Source organism: Marmota flaviventris, chromosome 3 (assembly GCF_047511675.1).
Source record: "Marmota flaviventris isolate mMarFla1 chromosome 3, mMarFla1.hap1, whole genome shotgun sequence".
In the NCBI taxonomy this organism is placed as follows: Eukaryota; Metazoa; Chordata; class Mammalia; order Rodentia; family Sciuridae; genus Marmota; species Marmota flaviventris.
Genome location: NC_092500.1, coordinates 31194758 through 31215470, shown reverse-complemented (window position 1 = coordinate 31215470; position 20713 = coordinate 31194758). Strand labels below are relative to the sequence as shown.

Genomic DNA, 20713 nt, shown 5'->3' with positions numbered 1-20713 from the left:
TTAAAAAGGAAAAAAAAGCACAACAAATTAAAAAACAAAACAAACAAACAAAAGGCTGTCCATTCATCTTGCAATTTAAAAAAGTACCTTCAGGCTCAGGGGCTCAGGACTGAATAGAATTTTTACATTCAGTTTCTTTGAAAGTCAATAGGAAAGACTTTTGCTTCCACCCATGATGGTAGTGGGCTAGCCTTCCCAACATAAGTAATTATAATTCTGGACAAATTTTACAAAGCAATTTTTTTCAGAAATCAGCTGACATGAAGTCCAAAAGTGTAATTCCTAAGAGGAAAAATATATAAAGTAAGATCCATGATAGTCCTGGCTGTCTGGATTTTGGCACTCCTGACTGGGAGGCACCTTCAAATTGAGAGGCGCAAGATAGTGCCCAAGTCTCAATGGGCTCACCAAGATAGGGAGTTAGAGGTTCAAATTCAGATTTGTTGATACAGCCATGGCCATAGAGCTAGGTTATTTGCAAGAAGAGAGCTGTGCAAAGTGGCACCACTGATCTCTAGACAAGTTACCTTCAGCTACTTGTCAGATAATAAGTTGTACATGCACACGGAGAGACATCATAAAACTGGGCAAAAACACAACTCCTAGGAAGCTATAATTGCTATAATCTTACCAGAGACCTTGACAGTCACATACCAATGGGGAAAAAGGAGTTCTGACAAGTAAAATTGTTGAGATTTTTCTTAGTAGTCTAGAAATGTCTCGGAAATCCTGGGCCTCAAAAATAAGGCTACTAAAACAGGCACTGAAGCACAAACCTGTAATCCCAGTGACTTAAGAGACTGAGGTAGGAAGAATGCAAGTTAGAGGCTAGACTCAGCAACTTAGCAAGACCCTGAGCAATTCAGTGAGACCCTGTCTCAAAAGGGCTAAGGATATAGTTTAGTTGCAAAGCACTGTCTGGCATGTGTGAGGCCCTGGGTTCCCAGCACCGCTCCCCCACCACCCCCGAACCCCACAAGTTAAAATAAGACTACTAGCTGCTCCCTCTCTCCAAGAAAGTTTAAAAACAAGCCTGGAAAGAAGATAAAGCTCATCTATATAAATAAGTGAACCTCCTATCAGAACAAAACATAATGGCCTTTAAGGAAATGCTACAAAATCAGGAAGATGCTTAACAATAGAGTATCCATAATATTTAGCATATATTCAAAAATTACTAATTATTTAAAGAGAGAAAAAGGCAAAAGAAACTAAAGCTAAGATGGTCTACACGTTGAAATTTGGAGACAGGAACTTTATAACAGCTCTTGTAATGTTTAAGGAAAAAAAAAAGAAAATATTATCATAATAAATATGTAGATGGAAAATATCAGCAAAATACAAAAGTAATTAAATGAAAATTCTAGAACACAAATTATAAATTAAGAAAAAAATTCACTTGATGAAGAATTTAGCACTTTTATGGATGGCAGAAGAAAAATCCAATGAACTAGAAAACAGACAAGTGAAAAGTACTCACTCAGAACAACAGAGAGAAAAGAGGATAAAAGATGAACAGAACTTCTGCAACCTATGACGCAGTGTCAAACTGCCTAAATGTATGTGATTGGTATTACAGAAGAAGAAGTACTTCCAGGTTTGGTGGTGCTGCCTCTAATCCCAGAAGCTTGGGAGGCTGAGGCAGGAAGATTCAAAGCCAACCTCAGCAACTTAGTGAGGCCCTAAGAAACTCAGTTAAGACTCTGTCTCTAAATAAAATATTATATGAATTTTAATATAATATTTTTTAAAAGGAGGGCAGGGTATGGTTCAGTGGTTAAGCATGCTGGGTTCAATCCCCAATACCAAAAAAAAAAAAAAAGAAGTTCAAGAGAAAGAGCAGAAAATAAGTGCAAAAATTAGAGCCAAATTTTTCCTGTTTGGGGAGAAAATAAACTTATGGACTCAAAAAGCTCTACAAATCCCAAGAAAGATAAATACAAAGTAGAATACTTCTCATAGGCATATACTAGTTAAACTGCTAAAAAAACAAAAACAAAAAAACTTGAAAGGAGGAAAAAAAAATCTAGTACACACGAAGAAATATAATAAAAATGATGGCTACTTTTATACACACACGCACACACACACACACACACGTGTGTGCGCCATAGGAAGACAATGTAATGATATTTTTAAAGAACTGAGAGGAAAAAAATTCTGTTAACACAGATCTTGATATCTAGTAAAAAGTACCTGCACCATGCAAGACAAAAATCAAGAAAATATTTTCCAATTAAAAGAAAAAAGAGTATTTGTTGCCAGTATTTCTGTACTTAATGGTAAAGGGAGCTTGGAAGAAATTAACACTAGACAGAAACTTGAATTTCCAAGAAAGAATTAAAAGTAAAAAATGTAATCAATGTGGATGGAAGAGGCAATACATTTTTTTTCTCTTGCTTCCTATAAAAGACATATAATTGTGTGTGCAACAATTTCAAGACTGTATTATAGAATTTAGAACTGACATAGATATAAATAGATATAAAAATGGGTATGGATAAATTTTTTATATATTTTTTAAAATGGGACAATATTAACTTAGAATATTACAAGTTAAAATATACATTTTAACTGCTGAAACAACTACAAAAGAGGTGTGACTTAAAAGCAAATCACTAGTTTCAGGTCATTTAACAAAACAAAACAAAAAAACAACAATTTCATGTTTTACATGCAGAAGAAAACATATGATTCTTGAATTTTTGTGTCTGACTTATTTTGCTTAACATGATAATCTCTAGTTCTGTCAATGTTCCTGCAAATGACATGATTTTTTTCTTCTTTATGACTGGATAATACCTCATTGTGTATGTATGTATATCATGTTTTCTTTATCCATGCATCTGTTGACAGAAACCTAGTCTGACTCCATATCTTGACTACTGTGAGTTATAGTGCTGTAATAAACATGGGTGTGCAGGTAAAAAATAAATAAATAAATAAATAAAAATAAAAGCAAATCATAGTTTCAGTGGAATGCTAAGAAGAAGCATTAACTCAACAAAAGGTTGAAAGAAGGAACAGACTATCAGTAAAAATGGGTCAAATAGCAAATAAGTAAACAAAGAGCATATTCAAGTCCAACCATACCAATAATTTATTACATATATCGATGAATGAAACACTTTAATTAAAAATCATATGTAGACCAGACAAAATAAGAGGGCCAAGGTACAGTGCTCTTTTTTTCTATTATAAATATAAATTAAAATTAAAGAAAATAGATTGGAAATAAAGAAACAAAATATACTAAGTGTGGGAGTATGAATATGTAACAATGAATCCCACTGTTATGTATAATTACAAGGCAGCAATAAAAAGGGGGAAAAGATTCACTACAAAATCCCTAAGCATAAGAAAGATTGGCTTTACTATATATCTGATAGTGGGTATATATATGTATATATGTATATATATACACACTATGTGTTGAGGAATATTTCAATAAGATCAAAGGGTCAGTAAATTAGGGAAGATAATCAATAATAAATGTGTATGCACATAATGATATAGCTTCAAAAATATATGAAGCAAAAAACTAAGAACAGAGAATCAGTCAAATCCACAATCAAAAAGAAATTTAATTCATCTTTCTCAGTAACTGATGAAAAATAAGTAAAACATTTAGTAAGAAATGCAAGATACGAACAAAGGTATCAAACCACTTTGGCAGTATTTGAAAATGTTCTACCAAGTAGTTGAATAACACATGTAATTCTCAATAAATTTCAAAATATTACAGAATATCTTCTCTGACAATCACAGAATTAATTTAGAAACCAATAACAATAAGATATCTAGAAAAACTTTACAATTTTAGACTTTATAAAGTCACTCACTTCTATACTACCTATAAATCAAAGAAAAGTCACAAAAATTAAAAAGTATTGAAAAAAATTAAAATGAAAACACAACATGTAAAAATGTGTGGGATGTGGCAAAAGCTGTGCTTATAAGGAAATATATACCTTCAAGAAATTAGAAAAAAAATAGTTTAAAAATGATCACATTTTCTCACCTTCAGGAGCTAAAATAAGTTGAGTAAATTAAACCCAAACCAAGTAGAAGGAAGGAAAAAATAAAGACTAAAAATCAATGAAATATAAACAGAATTCAAGAAGCTAAAAGTTGCTTCTTTGAAGACTACCCATAGTTAGTACAAAAGGCCTACATTGACACAGACATGTGAATCTCCGGTTCTTCTTTGAAGCTTTTCACATCTGATGTGTTATATATGTAATTCAGAATTTTAGATTTTAGAAGACTCTGTTCTGCAAATATTATATATTGTAGACTACTCCCAGTGAGTTCTGGGCAGCATCCTACAATCAAGCATGTTATTACTTCTGTATTGAAATGTATAAATGTTAATTTTTAGGATAGGTAACTTCATCTCAGTTCAGGTCAAATTTTGATGGGAAATATTCTATACTGTAGACAAGCTATTGTGAATTTGTAATAAATCACTTCTTTTTGTATGTAAAGGTCTCCTCGTCCATGAACAAAGGACAGTGGTCCATTTATAAGTCTTAGGGATGACTGTTATTTTCTTTCTGCAGTTTCCATGGGGCAACAGCATATTTGCAAATCCAATAACTTTTATAACAATCTTTGCCTGGATTTGAAAAGAGCAAATAGTCTCCTAGAAACCTGGATTCATGGCCAAAGAGGAAATGAATTTCAGGGAAAGAAGTATATTTTCCAACATATACATTTATGTTAAAATAACAAAATCACCAAATTTCCAAACACACAATAGTGAATACTGATACACAGATATAACACAACACTGAAAATATCCTTGGAATTCTATACCACCAGTACTTGTACTTTCTATCTTAAAATTCCATTTTGTCAGGCCCATTATCCACAAAATATATTTTAAGTCTACAATGATAAATCTAAATCATATTTCTAAAATTAACTTCATGCCTTATTTAAAATAATATTAACAGAAAATTTATTGGCCCTGTTCTCTAAACATTTTCTCAAGCTCTAAGGAAACCCAGTTCTACAAACCAAATATTTAATTCTCAGGAAGACCATAAGAGGAATAATAGTAACAGAAAGGTATTAATGATACTAATTCTATAAATTTCCTTTAAAGCCCATGCAATACTCCTATGGAGGCTAATTGGAGCCATGCATGCATTAAGTCAGATACATGTACTTACTATTACTGCTACTGCTGTCATTCCTAAGGGAGCTGGCTGCAACAGGGGGTAACATAAATGGTTTTGTGACACTGACTCTGGAATCTAAATAGAAAGCAATAATGTGTCAGTGTTACATGGTGATTTATATAAATTACAGAGTCCCTAAAAGGTGAAGTATAATACCAAGTACCAGTGCCAGGTCCACTTCCCAAATCTAGATCATTCGGACCCTATTTATTTCCTACGGAGTCCTCCTCTTCTATTTTATTAAGAAATTCACCAGAGGAATTATAGAACAAATATTGATTATATTGCATACATACGTGATCAATGCAAATGACAAGTTGTTGTAATTTGTCATTTAAAAAAGGAAATCAATGAAATTGGGGTTTTGTTATAGGGATCAAAAGGTAGAACCAAAAGAGTATCTATTCAAAGTAACTGGTGAGGATCACAATTCATGACTCAGATTTTTAGATTCTTAAAGGAAAGATTTGAGAAGGGAACATTAAGAAAACTGAAGGTGAAAAATAATATAATTGTACACTATCAGTAAATAATCAGGTAAGAAAACAATATGAGCAATTATCTCATATATTAATTACTCACAAACAATTATTTAATTAAAAAATGATTGAATATTGTTTTCCTTTAGAAACCAACAAAGCTACAATCATTAGTTTCTTTAATGCCATCAATATTTGCTTTAGCTACACATATATTTGGTTCACAAGTAGATTCTTACTCATACAAAGTTCGAGCATGTTATTTACATTTAGGTTGGAGATGCAGTGTGTCTCACCTTTTTCAGGACTTAACGTTGAAGAAAGCACACAATCACTAGTTTCAGATGCCACCATAAAGTCCTTGAAGGCATCAATGGATCTATTAAAAATCCTAAAGAATTCTTCAGGAGTAAAGAGCCTGGGTTCTGGCCTCTTAGATGATTCTTTTACATTCTAGAGGGAAAAAAATCAAAACAATAAAACCAAGATTATATTTTTCAAATAGTATACAGACTTAACTGAGGTCAAGATAATAGATTGCAAATAAGTCCTTCACAGATTCAAGTATATGAATTCTAAAAGCTAACATTTTTAAACAGTTCTTTGAATGTGCATAATTCAAATAGGTAATGTAGGATAATGAACCATCAGGCCTGTTTGGGACTTGACTCATGACCAAAGCAACAGAAGGAGAGGGAAAGGGACAATGAGCACAGTATCCTATCAGTGAAATAATCCTGAAACAAACTGAGGACTTTTTGTATAGATGCTCATTAAAAATATTGTTATTGATTTTTTAAAAGATCCCTCTATAACACATGATCCAATATCCAAAGATAAAAGTCTGATACCAACTATTTGAAAGGATTGGAATGAAAAAGCTTTTATATGATATACAGTAAGTTGTTATATTTGATATATAGGGATACATGGGACCAACCTATGATTCAGAAATTCCACTCCTAGGTAAATTCCCTAGTGAAACTCTTGCACATATGCACCATCAGACATAAAAGTTATATAGAAAGTTCCTAGCTTCAATGTTTATAACCCTTATGCCAAGCAATAGAAGAATGGCTTAATAAATTGTGGTATATTGAATCAATGGAATGGTCTATGAGCAGTAAAATAATTAACAATGGCTATATGCATCAAAGTTAAATACATCCTGTAGACATAATGGTCAAGTAAAAAAAAGCAAGTCATAAAAGAATAAGAAATGTATGATTAATTTATTCATAAAGACAAATCAAAACTACATTTTAGGGAAGTATAAATGGATGGTTGTCTGCAAAGAAAAATAGGTAATAATAACAAACACATCTACATCACTTACTGTGCTATTCTCTGTGCCTTATATATGTTAATTTAATCTCCAAAACAACTGAGAAATACCATGGAAAATCTCCACGCCATCTGCAATCTTCTTGGTTCCAGCCAAAATGCCACGATTGGTAAATGCATTTTCTTCATTATTTGTAATACTCTTCACGACATTTCCATTTATTGAACACCTAACTCATCTTTAAAGCTCCAATATATGTGTTGTTTTCTGACACCTTGTGTAATATACCCTCCTTTTGTGATCTTTGCTTCTTATGAATGCCATTAGCACACTATTATAAAAAAAGAGATGCTAGTGCTAAGATAGAAGATGACAGGTACATTCTGGCTTCAGAAAATACAAAGTGAGGCAACAGAAACAATAAAATGTAAAGATTAGGTTGTTAGTATGATAAATATTTTAAGATTGGGAAGCATTAAGTGGCACTGACATTAGGTCTTAGAGAGTAGCTGGATTTGAATGGGAGAGTAGAGAGGGCATCTAGGTATTAAGAAACAGATTCATGTTTAAAACTTTGAGTTTAGCTAGGCATGGTGGCCTATACCTGTAATTCCAGTAACTTGGGAAGCTGAGACAAAAGGATCACAAGTTCAAGGCCAGCCTTGTCAATTTAGTGAGACCCTGTTTCAAAATAAAAACTAAAAAAGGCTAGGGGCTCAGTTATAAAGTGTCCCTAGATTCTACCATGAATACTGCAAAGCAAACCAAAAATAATAACAAAACAATCCTTTGGGTTTAAGCTTCTAGAAATCTGGAAGGTTAAACTTTGATCAGTTGAGCTCTACAGCAAAGCAGGTTTCTTATAAAGCCCTAGTGTATCATAGAAACAGTGCTATAAACAACAATGATGTCAAAATTTTTTAACATTTATTTTCGAGATATGGTATTAAAGCTCGTATCACAGATCCTATAATGTCAACTTTTAGGACAGAGTTCTGCCACTATCCACATTTTAGGCATAAAGAAAGCAAGGCGTAGAGAAGTTAGGTACACAAAGTGAATTAGTGAGAGACTTGGAATTTGGATCAACATCTAATTTCTTAAGTTTTGGGGTACACTCCCTATCCCTTATGCTTAGAAGTCAAAGTAATGTCATGCCCACATCCTGAGGTTGGTGATGACTCATTATCTAATGACTCTAATGGACAAAAGTACACTTTTTTGTTGTGACATATGAGGTAGTTACATTATGGATACAAGAGCAAGTGTAAGCCTTCATACCAGAAATTTCCCATTTAAATAAACTTTGGAACCTAATAGGAAGGTTTTGTAAATTTCGTATGAAATAAAAGTAAAGGAAGAGCTGAATTTACATTATAGTATAAAGAACTCTTATTTTTATATTAGGTGACAATATTTAGCATGAATGTACATCTTGTTACTGAAATATAACTACAAACATTTGTTTTCTATGCTTAACTTAAAATGTTTTTAAACACAAAGTTTATAAGTTCAAAATAACACAAAATCAAGATGCCCCTTTTTCCTCAAAACCATCAATTTTTGGCATAGGTTTTAGAGAAGAATAACAAAAAAACAATCTCAATGAAGACAGAAGTACCTTAGGTGAGTTTTCTTCCACACACTCCACAAGGTCATCCACTATTTTCCCAAGTTTGTCTATGATAGAATAGTTACTCAAGCCTTCAGAAATATTTGAAAACTTGTCCAGAAGATTAGTCAGGCTGACTGACAACTGTATTACCATCTCGTGTAACCAACAATGGCTAGGCTGGAAGACACAGAGGGGAGACAAAGAATCTGTTTTAATAAATGCAGTGAACTTGGAGTCCTCCTCAGAAGTCAGTGCTTCACGTCACTGACTGTGGGACAAAGAATTTCCTTATAGAAGAACAGGTCAACTCTTGGATTTTGCTCAACACAGATCTAATATCCCGTTTCAAAATTGACAAATGCAAAAAGACCAGAGAAAACCACTGATGGTAACAATGTGTGCTTTGCTGTGGAAGAAAATTAAGGTAATAGAGAGCCAATCCTTACCATTGGCAAACTTCAAATATTAATGGAAATTCATGGCTTACTGACTGTGTTCTCAAAAGAGTGTTAGATGCAGAACAAATTACAAAATATTGCTGTGGGAGAGAGTCTAGGCCCTCAAAGAATTCCCTGTCTTTTTGTTGACTGAAATATAAAATAATTGATTAATAATACCTTAAGATTCTAAAGAACTTGATAGAGTTCAAGGCTTCTAAGTAGATATATTCGTGTGGGATTGTAAAAAAAACAAAAAACAAAAAACAAAAAAAACCAGCCCTGGCAGGAATGTGATCTGAGATCTGAACAGAAGCACTTTTGCCTAGTGGTAGGACCAGCTATGTTATTTCTGGGATCCAGTGCAAAATGAAAATGTATTCATTGTTCAAAAGCTTGCATTCAAAACCTTGTTCAAACACTATTAAGAATTTCAAGATTGTGATAGTAGAACATTAAACCAAGCATGGAGCCTACCTAGCCTGGGAAGCCACTTTTGCCCATTGGTTAGATCAATGCTCAAGACCTGGAATCAGGCATACTTGGGCTTAATTCTGGTTGAGAAACTCCAGGCAAGCTATATAATAAGCTCTCTGAACTGCACATTGCCTGTGTATGAAATGAGAAAAATGAAACCTTCCATGAAGCATAGTTGTGAGGAGATAATGTAGATAATATGAATATACGTTGCATGAGGGCAGCATATTTTTAAAAGAAAACTTGTTCCCTGTGGTATTCCCAATGCCTTGTTGAAAAGAAGCACAAGTAAAAAAAAAAAAAAAAAGTGAATGAGAAAAAATACATCCAGCACACATTTCCATAAGATTTTTATTGCAAAATTCAAAATTTAATAACATTAATAGATGAATATAATTTTTTTGCATAATAAAACCTTTGCAATATAGGTCTACCAATGAGAAAAATGGAATGCTTTGTTTTCGGTTAACATTTTGCTCAAAGTCAGCATTCTGTATCATTAGAAAAGAGTACAAAGCCATGAAAAATGAATCATATCACTAAACCTTACTTCTTTACTTACCAACAGAATACCTGTGTAAGGAAAGTCAAGTAATTTATTTAATTCTAAGTTACACAAGGGAGTTATTTTATATGCATTTAGCAGACATATTACATATTACAACCAGAAAAAAAAAAACTGGTTTATCTATAGATAGGTAAGCTCCAAGTCCTAGAAAAGTTAAATATTATTCAAAATGTTTAGGATTATTGGCTCTGGCTTCAGATAAGAATGATTAAAAAAAGAAAAAAGAAAAAAAAAAACCCAATGGGAAATTAAGACAAGCAGCTGATTCAACCCCTAACCAAGTTCTCCAAGGACTATGCTTCCAAAGAATTTCAGAAAAGATTCTTTGTTAAAGAACCACTTATCTTAAGCACATGCAAGTTCATACATGCATCGTTAACAAGTCTTTCATATCTGTCAGTCGACCCTTGGGTGCTGAATTGCTCTGCAGGTTTCTCTCCTACTAGGAGGTGTTAGTGTTTCTTGTTAGTAGTCATCCCTACAAGTAAGGTCTGACAGGGTATGGAATGCTGCATATACTATAATACTGTTTGAATAGTATTTATATGGTAGGACAAATATCTTCACCAGATATCATTCAACTATAACTGTGAAAATTTTTCTATGACAAATAAATTTCATGCATTCATTTCTTAAAACTTTCTTTGTTCCACATTATAAATATCATTGTCTATCTTTCTCCTTGATCTTCTGAGTAATAAGTGCCCAAATCAAATTCTCTTGTTTTGAATTAAGACTCTCCTTTTGATTCTATGGTTATTGCTCTAAATGAATGGGTTGCTTTTTAAAATCCTTCCTTTCTTCTCTGTGTGTGTGTGTCTATGTGTGTGTGTGTGTGTGTGTGTGTGTGTGCATGCGTGTGTCTCATCCTTTCTCTTGCTACTTTCTTTGTGGTTAAAGTAGAAAATATTTTTGTTTGTTTCTTATTTTCAAGGTGGGAAATTCTGGAGTACCTACAGCCACTTCTATTTATGTTTATTTTCAACTGAACTTTATGTTTATATTTTGTGTTCTACTTTCCATTTAGCTATAACCCTTCCTTTCCCCATTTTCACATACTTAAATCAACATTCTGAACAACCAATTTTTTTTTTCAGTAAAATATTCAACTCCAATCCTGTGATGTCTTCTAGTTAGGTCACAGAAATCCTAGAATCTAATCCTACCCCAAAGTTTATCCTTCTAAAGATATGGACAATTTATTGACAATTGATGTGAACTTCTTAACTACACCACTGAAAAAACATATTTCTAAGACCCTTTATTCATTATTAATCCTTGCTTGCAACACAATTTCCTTGGAAAAGACTGTGTCATCAAACTTCTATCTTTTCATTTAGTTTGTTTAACCAGCTATGTATTTGCTTTTTAAGATTCTCGGATGCATTAAAGATAAAACCAAGGTAAACAAATAATATTAAATGTCAGCCTGTTTTGACCTGCCTGCCTGAAAGAGAGGAAACCAGTTTTGACTAGAACATCAAGCGCTTTCATTTTTTTTTCATTAAATATAGTCAAATGATTCGTGAAGAGAACAAAACACAATGAAGTAGGCATTTCATTTGTGAGATGCAAGGAGCCTTTCTGTTTCTCAATTCTTCCAAGATTGTGATTATGAAATAGATGATTAAATGTTGTCAAATTAACACATGCAATTTTGTGTTTGCCTTAATAAATAGCGTTATTATGATTTCTTTCAGAGACCATTTTAAACTTTAGTTTTAAATAAATATTAACTCACCACATTTATTATAGGAACATAAGATATAATGTTTTGTCTTTTGCTGGAAGAATGGCAGGGATTAGGAAAATTAATAGTCACATGAGGTGTCAATGAAATTACATAGAAAAGAGTTTTTGATCTCCGTAAGCACACGGAACTTGATATTTTATTCACCCTGATGCACAATCTGCCTGGATGTTTCCTTGACTCCTGATGCACAATCTGCCTGGATGTTTCCTTGACTCCACATAATTTCTAACCATTGTTCTCAAGTTAATTAGGGTAGTCCTGTCTAGAACTACTAGAACACATGAGCTTTTTATTCCTATGTATTTAGGATACATATTATTCTAGAATGTTAATGGACTCCATGATGTTGAACCAGTAACTCTGACCTTCTGGCAAGTCACTACCACTGATGATTTTGTTAAAAATTATTAACTTCCTTAGTGATTTTAAAGTACCATGAGTACCGAATCCATGATTTTTCTAAATGATTAAATAAAAAATACAATGAAAATCAAATATAATTAAAAGTATCCTAAACACAACTAGGAATATGGCCAAAGGGAAACCACATAAGTATCCATGCACATTCCAAGACCAAACCAAAATTATAAAAATATGTTAAATGAATTCCACAATATGGGTGATGTAACACCTTTATAATCCCAGAACTGGTCAATTTGAGACCCTGGATAAAATTAACCATGCGCTTTAAAAATGTCCTGGGGATTGGCCAAGTCTGGTGAGCTTTCTCTTCTCCACTCCCTATTTCATTTATTAGTTGAAAGAAATTTGACACATGATTTCACATCAGTGTTAGATGCAGAGAGAATGTCTAAGTGTAGTCACTAAAAGATTTATGTTATTATTATTTTTTTTTAATTTTTTATTGTTGGCTGTTCAAAACATTACATAGTTCTTGATATATCATATTTCACAATTTGATTCAAGTGGGTTATGAGCTCCCATTTTTACCCCATATACAGATTGCAGAATCACATCAGTTACACATCCATTGATTTACATATTGCCATACTAGTGTCTGTTGTATTCTGCTGCCTTTCCTATCCTCTACTATCCCCCTCCCCTCCCCTCCCCTCCCCTCTTCTCTCTCTGCCCCCTCTACTGACATTCGTTTGTCCCCCTTGTATTATTTTTCCCCTTCCCCTCACTTCCTCTTGTATGTACTTTTGTATAACTCTGAGGGTCTCCTTCCATTTCCATGCATTTTCCCTTCTCTCTCCCTTTCCCTCCCACCTCTCATCCCTGTTTAATGTTAATCTTCTTCTCATGCTCTTCGACCCTACTCTGTTCTTAGTTACTCTCCTTATATCAAAGAAGACATTTGGCATTTGTTTTTTAGGGATTGGCTAGCTTCACTTAGCATAATCTGCTCTAATGCCATCCATTTCCCTGTAAATTCTATGATTTTGTTATTAAAAGCTAATAGCGGACAATATATCTGTAATATTTGTTCATTGGTGTGCTTCATACTACTTTCCATTTGGCAGCTGTTCATAGAGATTCCTATGTGATTTCCGATTGGGTTTGAAGTTGGTATTGACCAGTGAGAGTTCTCTCTGAAGGAGATGAGGGGTAAATACTAACCAGAGACTCTGAGGGAAATAAGCCCTGGATTGTGACTTTTGCATGATATTCACAAGGAATATTCACCCAGGCTCCAATCCAACTAATCTCAAAAGCTTGATCGCTTTTGTTTTCTTGTGTCAAACCGCAGTCTTACCAGAATTAGAAGAATGTGCCCAGGGAATGAAGCCTTCCTTTCTTACTTATGCTTTCAGTATCAACCCCAGGCTGAGCAGTCGGACTCATCTGGAGCCTTGTCATTAGAATTCCAGTATCTGGAAGGAATGCCTGAGAGCATCTGGTTCCGTCCCATCCATTTCTGAGAGCAGTCAACGTGGCTTGTCCGTGGTTTCATCAGAAACATTAGAAACCAGGATTCTCATGCACTCACCTAGTACTTCTAGCAGTGAGAAGGGCCACAGTGCAAACACCTGGAACCCGCTTCCTACTGGGTTCACCACCAACCGGTTCCCACATCTGAACCAGACACACTAGCTCTAAGGTGCAATGAAGAAATCTCTTGAAAATGGAAATGGCTCTTTCTGTCTTGTTTCAGTGAATCCAGTCATACAAGGAAATGCAATTTTCTCCATGTCATTGAGGGGAAATGCCGATTGCCAATTGCCAGTAGTGAACTTCTTCCATGGGTGAGAAATTCAAAACTTCCTCCTAAAGCACTTGGCAAAACACTGTGCATTCACATTGCTAATGGAGACCTTCTGAAATGTTGACTTTTGGGTTTACTAACAATTTATTTCAGTTCTCTTCCTCAACAATTCATTTGGATCTTTCTGTATTCACTTTTTAGTAGGCTAACTGTATTTTCCTGTTTGAATCATAGTGATTTAAAAATCTCCAGCTGATTAAGATGCTAATCAACCCAAGCACTATAAATCCATGCTATTTCCCAGGGCAGGTCTAAAAATGGCCCCTGAGGCAGACCTAAAATAGCACAGTAAAGGGACATCATGGGAGTGAAGGCAACAATGATTAATAGACCAGAGGCTTGGACTTGAGTCTCAAATCTGTCAACTGACTTTGTGATTTTAGGGAGGTCACTTAATCTATTTAGGGCTTCAGTTTCTTCATCTATAAAGTAAAGGGGTTGATCTAATCTGTTCAGGTCAGTATGGGAGTTACTACTCATGTATAATAACTTGTCACTCAAAACAAGGCTGAGGCAATAGAATTTTAACTTTACTAAACTATGAATCTATTTAATTTCTTTGTATTTAAAAACCAATAACTGGAAACCTTTTAAAGTATATTTGGAAAAACTTAGGTATGTGAATCTGCATCTTTCAGCACTGAATTTTATAAAGATCTAAATATGAAGTAAATATTTCTGATGAAAATTCAGTGTCTGAACTGGAATAAGACACAGGTGTAAAATCTACAGTTGACTTTGAATAATATACAAAAATTCCATTAATAATTTTTATATTAACTAGAAGGTTAAGTGATTATATTTGTGCATATTAAGCCAACTAAAATGTATCGTACTTAATTGCACTGTTCCTTTTTGCTTTTTAAATGTGGCTACTGAAAAAATTTAAGATTATATTTGTGGCTCCCTTTGTATTTCTATCAGACAATAATGGCCTGGATGTTCTGAACAGTGTTTTACTATATCATTTTTTAAGATGGGCTCCTGTACTGTAGTTTGAGTATACAAAGCACTGATTGAAAAAAGTACTTAATGTCCTATTTTATTCATTTTATGCTTATTTCTTTAAGACTCTTTATTATTACATGGGAGGCAGACAAGCAGATTTGCTTACTGGGCTTCTTTTTCTATAGGAAGTAAAAGTATTGTACATCATAGGGATGGACTGTCAGGATGCATCTTACAGTGCAAAACACAGAGTCAACTGAATAACACTAGATACATGACCAATAGCTCAATCAGAAAGCCCTGCCCAAAGTCCCTGATAGTAGTGATAGGAACTGCAATTAGTCTCTGAGCAGAGATGAAACTATAAGGTGAATTTTGGAGTTCTGGGGCAGTTACATTCTCCTGGGTAACCTGAACAAAGAAGAACCCTTCTGTACAGATATAAGAAAAATCTGGAAAGACTCAAAGATGAGGAAAGCAAAACCTGACAGCTTTCTAATCCTGGTTCCAGTCCTGTCCATATTCTAAATTTGGGTGGCATACTATTCTTACCATCCCTGTAATAATAGGACTGTGTGTGTGCACATGTGTGTACATGTGTGGGGTTAGCTTCAGTTCATTATTGTTACCAAGAATAAGAGAAAATTACTCAGATGAGCTCCATCAATACTTGGAAATCTGATATTTTTTCTACTCGTTAAAATGCATATTAGCAAGTAGTTTCTGAGTAGCTACTATATGCACTGGGTTGTCCAAACAAGTGAGGAAATAGAAAGAAGTAAACAATTTCATCTCTGCTCTTTAGATAACTAAGATACAGTAAAAAAGAGAAAACATAACAAAAATAATATTAATGCCATCAGGCAATTACTACTATATGCATAACATACCTCAGGTTTTTTATATCTTATTTCTCACAACAAAACTTTTAGATGCACAGTATATACAATATTAAGTTGTGATTTAAGCTTGAACCTAAATGAATAGATTCTGAACAAACTCTACAGAAATTAGAAGATAACTATAAAGTTAGGTCCCTATGATGGGTGTTGCTAACCGTGGTGTCTCTAACATCAAGCAAAATGCTCCGTACAGAGGAGGTATGACACAAGGTCTCCCTGGCCAAACATATATAGAGAGGAGAGAAAGCATATTCCAGAAGAACAGAAAAAAGCCTTCTAAGAAAGACAGACCTTAAGATAACCTTGGAGGAGATAGCCACTAGGATATGTTCAGCTTCAAGATATGCCATGATCTTATGGACAGAATTTGGATGAACAGATGAGAGAATAAAGGACATCCTTGGCAAAGGGGAGCAGTCCCCAGCAAAGTCCTGGAGTTGGAATATGCATGGTAATTTCAAGAGGCAGAGATGCATCTAGCTCAGATGGCAAGTTTGTGTTGGGGAATGGCATATGCTATTGGAGCATATACTCATATACTAGATGAGATGGTTAGGGTGAGGCTAGATTATGGGGGAGTCAAAATCATCAGGTTCAGGAATTTGGCTTTCAGTCTTCAGTAAATGGGAACAATGGGAAGATTCTAACATACAGAAGTGACTCAATAAAGAATAGCAGAACAGAAAGCTCAAGAAAATCACGATTCCTTGAAATTGCATAATACAAGACTTATATCCAAGAGCCTCCATTAAATCACACTTATCTGAAAGAAGATAACAATAATGTTGAAGTGCAGATACTGCAGGATGAGTTTTAGGCACTTCGTCAGAACAATCTTCTGTACTCTATTCAGTTCCAATGTGCATCTCAAGGAAATTACAAGTAACTGTACATCAGGGGACTGTCCCTCTTCCTTCCTTTATTCACTTCCTTTCAGAAAATATTTACTAAGGGCCTACCATCCATTAGGCACTGATAGAAGACAGAGCAAAAAGAAAATAACCCCCACCATGAAGTTTACAGGTAGGTGGAAGATTACCAATGAAATAATCCCACAACAGATAGGAAACTGATACTCTGAGGAGTGCCCTGAAAAGAGTTTAATAGGATAGGCTGGTGTTGTTGAGGAGGTGGGGGAAACAGGGGAAACTGAACTAGGAAAGAGTTAGGAGTCATATAGACATGGGGCCATGCAGAATTCCAGGTACAAAGAAAGCCACACACATGGAAATGGAAGAAGATGTGAGGGAACATGTGAGGACCAGAGACTGAAAAAGGATATGAAGAGGTGCGTCGTGGAGGCCTTGCCGAAGGAAAGTCTTTCCCCTGTTTCTAAGAACTGGTGGGAAGTCATTTGAGACATGCCAAGAAGGAGGGGGAGGTGTGAAATGATGAAATGTATTATTATTATTTTTTTAAAGTCACTCTTTTTACTTAGTGCGAGTCAAAATGTCAACAGATCATGGATAGCAAAGGAGTGGGAAGGGCCCACTGGCAGGAGGGCCAGACAAATGAAGGTGGACAAGCCCAGAAATGAAGCCTTACGTACGTACTGGAGGAAAGACGCAGCAGAGGGAAGAAGGCTGGGAGGTTTATTGTTTGAGCAGTATTATAAGTGGTCATTCACCTCCCCATTTAGTCATATCTTTAAAAAATAGTATCAGAAAAAAAATTTAAAAATATTAATTAAAAATGGATATAAGATTTGACAGTAAGAATTGCTTCAGGTAAGAATCATCCACAAATGTTCAGTCTATGGGAGAAACTTTTTTTTTTTTTTTTTTTTTTTTTGAGAGAGGGAGAGAGAGAGAGAATTTTATTATCTATTTTTTAGTTTTCGGCACACACAACATCTTTGTTTGTATGTGGTGCTGAGGATCGAACATGGGCCGCACGAACGCCAGGCGAGCGCGCTACCGCCTGAGCCACATCCCCAGCCCCCGGGAGAAACTTTTTAATGTGTGGTGCTGAGGACCAAAGCCAGGGCCTTATACAAGCCAGGCAAGAGCTCCACCACTGAGCCCCGTCCCAGCTATAGGAGAAACACTGATGAGGATAAGTGCGTTTACATGCTCTTAAAAGTGTTTCCCCAAAGATGGCTAATTGTACAGAAATGGTTGAACACTTTAACCAGATGACAGAAGGGGGAAGATGGACATTTTGTGCCTCTGGATGTGATAATCTGAGGCAGCACAGGAAGCATCATGGCTTGGAATGCATAAGCTCCATCAATCAAAGACCTGAAGGAGACACTTGACCAAAAGGAGGTCTGTCTCATTCAAAAACTTCAATGGCATATCTACATGACCTATTAATTTCCTATTGCTGTTATAACAAATCACCACAAAATTGGTGACTTAAAAGAACACACATTTCTATTTAATAGTTCTTCAGGTGAGAGATACAAAATAGCTCTTAGAAGGCTGAAATCAAGCTGGGCACAGAGGCACATGCCTATAATCCCTGTGTTCAGGAGGCTGAGGCAGGAGGATGGTAAATTCAAAGCCAGCCTCAGCAACTTAGTGAGGGCTTAAACAATTTAACAAGATCTTGTCTCAAAATAAAATATAAACAGGGTTGGGGATGTGTCTTCATGATTAAGTGACCCTGGGTTCAATCCCTGGTACAAAAAAAAAAAAAAAAAAAAAAATTGAAGTGCTCATTGTGGTTCTGTATCTTCTGAAGGTGCTAAAGGAACTTTTTTCCAGCTTTTGTAGCCTACCAATGTTCCTTGGCTTATGGTCCCTTCCTCCTTAAAATCCATAAGAGTAACATTTTCAAATCTCCCTTTTCAGCTCTGATATACCTACCATCCTTTATAAAGATTCTCCTGTAAATTAGACTAGAACCACCCAGATAATCCAGAATAATATTCCTCTAACAACACTCTAAGTCACATCTGCAAACTCCCATTTGCCATAAAAGGTGATATATTCATAGGAGAAGACATTTTTGGGGAGCCATCATTCTGCTGATACTCAAGTGCAAATGATCCCAGACTGGATCTTGTACCAGAGGAAAATAAATTTTTATAAAAGGGAGATAAAATTGAAAAACAGTCAATAGACTAAAGTATTATAATTATTGCTAAGTTTACTAAAGTTGCAAATCTACTGTAGCTCAGAGAATCATTCGTTACTTAGGAAATCTATACTGGAGTATTTAGAGGTAAATGGCCATGACGGACACAACTTATTCAAGGGGTTCAGGAAAAGAATAACACACGTGCACACACCAGAAAACAGTAGCTGATAAAGTAAATGAGGCAGAATGTTAAAAACAGGTGAATCTGGATTAAAGGGTATATGATACCCTTTGTATATGCTTGCAACTTTTCTGTAAATTTAAAATTATTTCCAAATAGAAAGGTAAAAGAAAACTGTGTGTATATAATTTACTTTAGTTTTAAAAAGTAATTAAAAATTTACTTTAATTAAAAAAAGAATTTTGACTCAAACAAGAAACTCATAGTTTATTTTGTGTTATAGACAACAGAATGAAATGCAGATGGGTGGCACAAATTCAGCAACTCAATTTTTGTTCTTTCTACGATAACATTACTGGTAAATGAAAAGGCTAAGAAATGTTTAGATACTTTTAAGGTTAAGAAGTTAAAGGGAATCCTAACCACCTAGTAATATTATAGTTTTGAAGATTTTAAAATAGAATTGGTAATTATCATTGGATTTAAATACCAACTGGTTGATCACAACCTGTTATTTGCCAGAGGGAATCTGCTAGGTCATTTTCTAAGAAAGACCTTAGGAAAGTAGAGTCCCCATTTCAGCAGTACTTACCTGATTTTTAAAAGTAAAAGTTAACTGTATTCTATTCAAGAGCTTTTCTTCTGTCTAGTGCCTAAGGCAAAATTTTACTGCTTTGGCCCCAGGGAATCTTTCTGGCACCCACTCCCACTCCACCCTCTATTGTTTCAAGACAAAAGATAGGGCAGCAGCTGGGACTCTGACCACTGACAAATAATCAGAGGCCTCTCCACTGGGAAACTCCTCTGGTCTTGGCAGAAATGAACAGTTTTAAATGAAGGTAAAATAAAGGGTGAGACCCCAGTTTCTGCCCAAAGCCCTACGCACGGGCATGTTTTTCCTGCCAACTATGGTGGCCAAGAACAATGTTTCTGCAGTAGTTCCAGGACAGCATGCCAAGATCAAATAATAGCGGACTTTTCTCAATTACAGAAACATGCACAAAAATATGTGGCCATAAATCGGCTTTATTTTTACAACTCTGGTTCTTGCTATCAACAGCCAACACTAAAATCTATGATTTGGCACCATCTACGATTATAGCAGCACAAAATAATCTATGTAGTTATTTTGCGGTTTAACAGTTATTTTGCAAAGAACTGCAGGATTGTTTGAGTAAATTTGGCAATTGCCATCTTAACCGCTGCTGTAGTCAGGAGCAGGGATGGTTCTTTGTGACCTAGAACCTTCTCTCCCAGCACTTTCCTCAGCATTTTTTGAAATTGTTCGGATCCTCACTTTCTGCATCCCAGGGTTAAGGGTCAGAAGGCCTGGCTGGGGTTTCTTTCCAAGACTGTCACTTTCTAGTTGTGTAACCTTAGGCAAAATACAAACCTCCCAGTGTATCACTTATAAAACAGGAATAATAATAGGATTCTACCTAATTCACAGGGTTTTTCTAATCATCCAGGGAGAAAATGTGTGAAATCATTTTGCAAATGGAAAAGGTTATAAAAAGACCAGGTAATCCCCACTCCCATCTCCAATATAACCAATTTTTTCAAGCTTATAAGGTCATTGCCTAATTGATGTATATGTGTTTCTTAAAGTGTCCAGCAAAGTGCTGGCT

General features: G+C 35.0%; 1 protein-coding gene across 2 annotated transcripts in view; it reads right to left on the bottom strand.

Annotated features, from left to right (window-relative positions):
- Positions 1–20713, bottom strand: part of Kitlg (KIT ligand) — an 86067-nt gene that overhangs the window by 17264 nt on the left and 48090 nt on the right. The window contains exons 4-6 of one of the 2 annotated variants that reach the window (XM_027928904.2): positions 8572–8742; positions 5962–6118; positions 5178–5261 (exon numbers count right to left, since the gene is read on the bottom strand). In XM_027928904.2, the coding sequence (XP_027784705.1) occupies positions 5178–5261; positions 5962–6118; positions 8572–8742 (412 nt within the window). The remainder of the gene's footprint in view (positions 1–5177; positions 5262–5961; positions 6119–8571; positions 8743–20713) is intronic. The other variant, XM_027928911.2, reaches the window with a different exon arrangement.